The sequence below is a fragment of the Glandiceps talaboti genome, chromosome 2 (genome assembly GCF_964340395.1).
Source record: "Glandiceps talaboti chromosome 2, keGlaTala1.1, whole genome shotgun sequence".
In the NCBI taxonomy this organism is placed as follows: domain Eukaryota; kingdom Metazoa; phylum Hemichordata; class Enteropneusta; family Spengelidae; genus Glandiceps; species Glandiceps talaboti.
The window spans coordinates 9,763,408-9,772,344 of NC_135550.1; the positions used below are offsets into that span (position 1 = coordinate 9,763,408).

At 37.5% G+C, this 8,937-nt stretch overlaps 1 protein-coding gene across 1 annotated transcript; it reads left to right on the forward strand.

Annotated features, from left to right (window-relative positions):
• Window positions 1–1,504: 1,504 nt before the first annotated feature.
• LOC144443864 (sodium-coupled monocarboxylate transporter 1-like) lies at window positions 1,505–8,674 on the forward strand. The gene is made up of 15 exons (XM_078133452.1): window positions 1,505–1,635; window positions 2,092–2,311; window positions 2,604–2,721; window positions 3,514–3,581; window positions 4,196–4,350; window positions 4,715–4,852; window positions 5,220–5,308; window positions 5,522–5,569; window positions 6,030–6,103; window positions 6,454–6,542; window positions 6,789–6,931; window positions 7,282–7,435; window positions 7,795–7,903; window positions 8,038–8,177; window positions 8,602–8,674. The coding sequence occupies exons 1-15, from the start codon at window positions 1,505–1,507 to the stop codon at window positions 8,672–8,674; spliced, it is 1,749 nt and encodes a 582-aa protein (XP_077989578.1).
• The last annotated feature ends 263 nt before the right edge of the window (window positions 8,675–8,937 follow it).

Genomic DNA, 8,937 nt, shown 5'->3' on the forward strand with positions numbered 1-8,937 from the left:
GCATGTCCTCTCGTATATAGGTCTAATGCTTGTCTCTCCTGAGAATGTCGTGGAGAGTTACCTACTGTCGCCGTTTATTAAGACGCGGTCATGTCGATCGTACGTCACGGCGTACTTTGGAGAGGCAAGGTCTAATGCATGTAATACCACGTTAAGGCGCTTCGATGATCTCTTTACGGAACTGAACCATTTGGAGACTCGTTGTGATCCCGCTGTGAAAATGAGTGCAGATGCTAGGGTGTCATGTGAAGTCCCCTAAAAAGTGAGCTTTCCTTGCGGAGATGACAATGTCCTGAAAGGGCAAGTTCAACTACAGCTCACCACTCTGCTGGTGAAGAGAACGCTTTATTAAGACCAGGTTCGGATTAGAATTACATGGTAAAATGTAGGTGTCAAAAACGATTGTCTGCCAGAGTGTAGAAAGAGTTGGAACTAAAGAATGGTCCCATGCAATGCGTATCGGTCCACTTATTAGGCAAAACTAATGCAATGACTCGGGATTAAAAAATGTCTAACAGGTAGTTACTCGACATACTTCATTGTATAAAATTGTAGCCCTTGGAAAAACTGTTTTCATCATGACCTTATGAGTGGCTTTCAGTGAAAACTGATTGGAGCCAGACAGGTTGTTTAAGCTACGCCCATATATAACTTGAATTTTGGCAACCTAACAATAACCCTTCAATCTGTTACATAGCGTATCAGTGAAATTGTCGACAGATTGACGTTGGTGACAGTACTACTGAAACAACGCCTTCCAAGGCTGATGATTGCAGACGTAAACAGGTATGTCCGTTCACATTTTATCCACACTCACTGATTCTAGATTTTGTCTCGAAGAAATTTGAATTGAATCCCCTCCACCTCTCCCTTCCCCTCCTTGCTCTTAAGTTGTCTATATCATGTAGAATCCAGTAATCCAACTTGACTTCAAATCAGCGAGATTTAATTGTGCGGAGATAGGTTTCATAATTATACAACACCAAATACTCTCTTGTATGTTTGTCGATGAAGTAACAGTGCTTGAGCCTAAAAACTAATGTGAAAAGGTGGTATCATGGATGTTTAATCAATGCTAAGATTGTTACCCGCCACTTGTCAATGAGACAATATTCCTGAGAACGACGCTTGCTATACATAGGGGCATGGTTTGCAACTTGTCAGTTGAATTGTTTCTGGTCAGGACAGTTTGTCTGAAATGGTGCGACGACGCGATTTTTTAAATAAATTCTTAACAGACCTGTCACTCAGGCAGTTACTGTTCTTTTTATTTACTACTTTAGAGCATTGTGTGTATGTATGGCAGATGTCATTTGCTTGTCTATGATTAAGGCTCTGCAGTTGTCTTCACTGAAGTAGGGAGAGTTATTTTTGTGTTTCCCCTCGGATCCGCACACTACAAAAAAAGGAGACCGACGCGAGGCGTTCAGCTTGTATCTGTTATTGATTAGATTCACTTTCAGCCGAACCTACGCTATATACACACAACTAAAGGAAAGGAAAGATGGCATCATCAAACGACGTAACAGCATTCGGTGTGGTAGACTACGTTGTCTTTTCTGGTATGTTGGCCATTTCTACGTTGACCGGAATCTATAATGGCTTTGCTAAAGGTGGACAACATTCGACATCAAGGTCAGTCATTTCTATATATGGAGTGTAATGATATGCCAAGTAATTTGCTAATTTGACAATTTGACACTCTTGTCATGCTTGAAATGCAAGTGGAACATTTGAACAAACAATGTACAGTTAGTGTGTACTGAAATCATCAGTCACAGGGTCCAGCGAGCATACAATTGATTGATCGATCGATTGATTGATTGATTGATTGATTGATTGATTGATTGATTGATTGATTGATTTATTTGGTTGAATGATTGGTCGTTGAATGATTAATTTTTTGTGGTGAAATAAAACTTATCTTGTGTGTGATATTGATTAATTGACTCATTGATTTTTGTGGTGATATAAAACTTTTTTTTCTTTTTTTTTCTTTTCTTTCCCAGGCTACTTATCCCTCTTTCAGCTGTATACAATTCTCTCTTTATTGACTAAATAAAGACATCTTGTCCATTTTTCTCCTCCTAGATACCTACTGGCAGACAAAAACATGCACTTTTTACCAGTTGCCATGTCAATCTTGGTATCGTTTACGTCACCGCTATCAATCATGGGATTGCCAGCTGAAATATACGTCCACGGTATACAGTATGCTATATTTGCGTTATCCTTGTTATGGTGTTTGCCGTTGGTGGCGTTTTTATATCTGCCTGTATTCCAGGGTTTGCAGTTGACGAGTGCATATGAGGTAAACTCAATCAGTCTGCATGGGTTATGTTACTTTACTTTTTTATCAACATCGGCAACTTCAATATTTATATGGACTTTTTTTGCTATATCCTTGGGTGTCGCTAGACACCAGACCTCGAAACGATGGATACAATACACTGATGAGGTTTAGTAGCAGGGTAGACGTACGGGTGTACCGTCTTCATCAGAATCCAATTCAACAAAGTAAAAACAAAACAGAAAAAAAGTCCCACATTTCTTATGTACCAAGTCATACCAACCACCATATTCTAATTTCAATTTTCTTGCAGTACATGGAAATGCGCTTTAATATTCCCTTACGTATCCTGGTTGCGATTATCTTTATGATTCAGTCTGTTTTCTACATGGCAGCGTGTCTCGTAGGGCCAGCTATCGCCATTGAAGCAGGTATTCGTCAACTTTACACAATGTACCAGTCTGAGATTTAGTCATTCTAAAAATGGTCGAAGATGATTCTGTTTAATGTTAATGCCAAAACAAAGACCTTTAAGTTCTGTTCCCAGTATAATAAACTGCCGTCTTTTTGAACGTACATTGGGTTTTTTGCGTGGAGATTCTACTTAGGAGCAAGATCGATAGTTCAAAATAGGATAAAAAACTAAATTCTTTTACGGGGGTGGGGGGGGGGGGGGTTTGAGCCATTTTAGTACTCATCCTACAAAATCAATTTTACCTTTTAAATTAATGGAATCTGTCGTCAAATTGAGAAATGGGAGAATTTTCACCATAGTAAATGCATGGCACTACAATACAGTACAGTGTCAATAAAAGAGCTATATTTCTCTCTCTACATACTGGCTTTGTATTTATAGCACTACATACTACTAATCAGATTGCTGTCTGAAATAATTTTGACCAATTTAGTTAGAAGGGGTGGGGATCTAAGGCATAATAAAGTCTAATAATTTTTTTTTATCCTACATTAAGCTATTGATCTTTCTTTTTACAGAAATCAAATTGCACATCCACTCGCAATTGAATAAATATTCAAGAAATGTATGTAAATATGCCTAGCAACAGGACCACACCCATAGCAACAACCAAATGATCCGCTATATTGCAAAGAGCGATACCGTACACTGGGCAAAAAATCGTGTATTAAGTACTGGTGGTATATACTATCATAATGAAAATTTTTCACAGTCTTGCTTTTGTCTTCTTCTCTTTTTGTAATTTCAGTTCTAAACTTCGAGTTTTGGAAGACGATCGTTCTTACAGGATTTCTATGTACTCTTTACACAACACTTGTAAGTACATTTGACCTCAGGTTGCGATTTTGCTTCGTTTGGCTGGAGAGACAGCAACGCAATGGCAATGCAAAATCACAGCTCGTGATGTAACCATTCAAAAGTAGATTAAGGGAAAGAGGCACTAATGAAAAGATATCATGCGACACGAATAACATGGCAGTCATGATTATCTCCCGATAATCTCAACCAGGATAAAACATTTAAAAAAAAAAAGTTAATTGTTGATAAATACTATGAGTTTAATATCCCGATCGGAATAAACGGGTACAATTATTCCAGATAAAATACTCCTCAACTGCGTATACTGAAAAACACTTGCCATGGACATCCTCTGTCCAACCACTTGCTTTTTCGTATGTCCTCGATAGTAAAATGCATACATGTTACACGTCCACCATTTCCAAGTTTCATGCGACAGAGAGTTCAAAGGTCAATCGGGATAAAACAAAATAATTAACGTTTGGGGGATATTCCCGAGGGTAAACTTAAATGTCTTGAAAACTGAATATATATAATGTCAAAGGCACGTGACTGCCAAAAGTATGTACATGGTATTTTATTTTAGTTATGCAAAAATCTGCCAGTTCTTCTTTGTCTGATGTGTTACACAGGGAGGGATGAAGGGGGTTATTTGGACAGATGTTTTCCAGTTTTTCGTCATCATCGGAACACTTGTGGCTGTCATTGTAATGATTACAATGAAAGTTGGAGGATTTACCGCAGTTTTTGAAGCAAACAATGAAAATGGGCGACTTGACATATTTGGGTTAGTATATATATGTAAACGTATTGAGATTGTATACATCATTCGTACGTACACACATGCATAATGCAACTGATTTGTTTCAGCCACGTTGACGGAAATATGGATATTATCATAAACGTTTATAGTTCTAGAAAGTCATCCCATGATTTCAAACGATGGGCGAGGGCGTCCTAACACGGCGTATCTTAGAGAGTATTTACTTTCAAGTTTCAAATAGCTAGATGACTTTCGAATTGTTTTAATCATATTATATTCAAATTACGTTTACAGTCTGACGAAATGTTCTGCAAACCAAAATGAAAAGGCGTAGACGTAAAATTCCCCGTATTTTAGGTTGTTTTTTTTCGTGTACCGTTAAATATAGTTTTGAATTGGATCCCACCGAACGCTTGACGGTCTTCACTGGGCTCGTTGGTGGCGCTGTCGGCATTTCACCGATGTACATCAGTCAGACTGCTGTACAGAGATACATGACAATAAAATCGTTGAAAATGTCCCAGGCGTGAGTATACAAGTTTATATAATCCTGTTGTTTCATCATCGAGTAGCAACACATTTCTGTCTGTCTGTCTGTCTATCTGTCTGTCTGTCTGTCTGTCTGTCTGTCTGTCTGTCTGTCTGTCTGTCTGTCTGTCATTACCCTTTATTATATTATTCCAACGCTACCTGTCGATTGTCATGTCATTGATAAACAACATTGCACATATGAACGAAGAACTCAAAACTTTGCCGCTAGTTTCCGCTCCTCAAGACACAATTCAAATCTTCATTTCTAACGGTACTATGCTCCCGTTTCCAAACTCTCCATGGATTCAACAGTGAACCATTGACTATGTTTTTTTTAATGATATACCCTGCTTCTATTTCAGTTCTGTTCTTATCAATATTCCTCTTAATGCGTTTTTTACAATGCCGTGTATATACTTTACCGGATTGGCCTTGTATGCCTTCTATAACCGTAAGTATTAGAAAATGATTTGTCTGTATGCCAAAACTTCAAGAGCTTAACAAATTATTGATGATTCCACATCACAGTCAGTCACATTACGAGCTGAATACAACCATAGCAATAAACAAATTTAAAGCAAATATTAAAACAGATTATGTCAAAATTGTACACACACAAGTATGTTCAATACTCACGAAGGATGAAACCATTTTCTTCCCTCAGACGGAATGTCGCCTTTACAGCCAGCAGTAAACTCTACCTTCTCACAAGGTAAAATATACTACAAATATATTTTCTAAACGCAAAAGAAATGCTACAATTTCAAATGTACAAACTCAAATAGACAGAGTGGTGCAGAATCTGCGCATGCGTCGCGACAGTTGAGCAGATTTTTCTCCTACGTAATGGCTAATTAAAGTTACCTGGCTAAAATGTTGGACATTTCCTAATTGCAACATGAATAACAGATGCCTCAACACCAAAAAAATGTTCAAAAGTGTTCCAATCCCGTCAAAAGACTGCCAAAGGTTCGATACACCACAACATTTGGATACGGGTAGTACTGCGAGATCATGTTGAAAACGAGAACGAAATCTCGGAATCAAACATACCCCGTACTCCGTGTTTCATAAATTTGGCGGTGCAACTCAAAATCAAAACTAACGCTAAAATTATTACAGCTACTTTTCGCCAAACACTTTGTAAACTCGTTTTGTTGTAAATTCAACAGAATTACAAACAATGCTACCGTCGGGCGATGGTGCCAACGTAAACTATGAACCAAACTATAGCTCTGCTGATCAGGTAAGTCATTGAACCTACGCTGTGTAATATTTACCCTGTGAATATTCAACTAAATTATTCAACACACGTTCCGGCCTTCGTGGCTATTCCTTCTTCATGTGTATTGGTAGTGTACAGGAGAGGAGTATCATTCGTGATTTCATACTGTTTGACCTTTTAAAGGTTGACACCTCAATTTTAGGAAGTAATTTTCATAGACTTAAAATCAAGTTACATGTACCATTGCCAGTTATATGTTCCCTCAATCAGACTATCTCTGATTCAGGTGGGATTCTACTTTTCAGTTCCATGATGAAATCAATGTCCATTAATGATTAAAAAATAATTGGGACATTATTTTTAAATTTCAGATTATTGTTTATTTTGTGAGTTCTCAGTTTGGAGAGATTCCTGGATTACAAGGATTATTTGTGGCTTGTCTTTTTGCCGGAACACTTAGGTATGTAGGAGCATTTGTTTTCATCTTGTTACACACTCTAGGCCCTATAGACTCAATCGCCATCAAATTCTTTCGAATTGTTTTTCATGTAGAATTTCTACCTTATTATCATTTATCTAAGGAAAACATATTGAACAAAAAGGAATGAAATATTAAAGTATGATAAATTTACTAACATATTTTAGTAACAACAAGTGACAAGAAATAGTCATGTTTCGATCTAATTCACATGTTGCGTTCCTACAGCTCCGTGTCGTCAGCACTTAATTCAATGACTGCCATTACCTTGGAAGATTTTATTAAGCAGTATAGAAAATGGCAGGCAAGCCGTTCAGGAAAACCTATATACCAGAATGATAGAATGGACACATTCGTTTCTAAACTGTTGAGTAAGTTCCTGGCAATTCTTTCAGATTCTGATTTTTTTATATGAAATTTTGAAAACATGTATTTGATGTACATGTAAAATTTAACTTTGCATGCCAATAGATGAGTCAATTAATTTCAAATTGTATTTTGATTGGGTGATTCGGTTGATATTAACATCCAAATGGTTAAATTGGCAATTTTCTTTTCATGATTTTGTAATCTGCCCTTGTATCCATCTTTAAATTAGTTAAATTAAACCAGCGCGGAAACAATTTATTCCGATTTCATATGTCGACGGCTTCAAAGCAATCATGGCCAAAAGATAATAATCACCATCCGATATCCCACGTTCACATTTTGTATCTTTCAGCTTGTGTGTATGGTATTTGTGGGGTTGGATTGTCATTTGTAGCTGTCAACCTAGGGAGTCTTATTGTACTTGGTAATGCAATTCTTGGTGTAACTGGGGGTCCAATTCTAGCAGCTTTTACTGTTGGAGTGTTGTACAAGAGAGCAAATGGAATGCAAGTAATATTATATTATAGTATATGTACCCATCTCTTTGTAAGGTTCAGCATACTATCGTATCATTCCGCCCTCAACGGGCAGCTCTTTCTTTCTTTTGTATTTCTATTTTTGAAAGCGTTGGCCAATGCACGTACTTTTATATACGGATAACATTATCTTTTATAAAGATAAATTCGGTATGAGACCTCACTTAACTGGGTACTAGATTTGAAAACTACACAAGGTTGTATCGAGATTTCCATTCAAAACACCAGTTTTCTTTACGACTGATTTAATCACACTTTTCCAGATAATTGGATTTTGAGAACCTATGTGTCATGTTAAAAATCATGTAAACACGATTGTTTCTTTGTAGTGGGATGTTACTTGGCACTCTTCTAGGATTTGGTATCGGATTTTGGATCGCTGCTGGTGCTTTTGCCAACACAAATACCCCGGCTGAGAATGTGTTTGGACTGTATAAGGTGGGTTTATACATGACTATGTGATGTACAGTTTCGTTCTGATCTTGTAGGTTTCGTAAAAAGATGTGCAGTTTCATTCTGATCTTATCTTGTAGGATTCATATATGATGTACAGTTTCATTCTGATCTTGTAGGTTTCGTATATGATGTATGGTTTCTACGCAACTGTTGTTACCATAGTGATTGGCATTGTTGTTAGCGAGATTGTACGACTTTTTGTACGTGAAGAGAGAATGAAGTGTGTTGATCCAATCCTACTGGCAACATTTATGAGGTACGTTCTATGAATAGATAATGATGATTAACTATAATAGTAGAAGTCATCATCATCATCATCATCATCATCATCATCATCATCATCATCATCATCATCATCATCATCATCATCATCATCATCATCATCATCATCATCACCACCACCACCACCACCACCACCACCACCACCACCACCACACCGCCGCCGCCGCCGCCGCCGCCGCCGCCGCCAGCAGTGACGGCAGCGTGATATCATAAAGACCACTGCCACCATTGTCATTGTTGTCACCCCGATACCACCACCACTGCCATCACCATAACTACACTTTCACCGCCATCCCTTCTTTCTATATATGCCATGAAATTACATTTTGAAATACAACATAATAAACCAATTTACTGAGTATCTACAAATCGGATGATGATTTAAATTCACATTTCAGGCCATCAGGATGGACAAAAGCTGACAGCAGCCTTGTGAAAACAGGTGATGAAGGAGAACTGGAGGAGAACTAGGGCAAACAAACAAAGCCAAGAGCGACAGGAGTAGATTCTGAAGAACTTTGAGAATCGAATCGTCTGTTCAGTTATATGCAACTCACTGGACATACATGTATTCATATCGAACTACATTCCTATGTAGACAATATTATCTACTTATCTCTTATACATTAATTTACATACTGTAGATGTTGAAATGCAGTATAAACTATTAACTACATTTAAATATTTTCCTATTTTAGCAAATTAATAGCAAAAGAATCACTTATATTATGTAT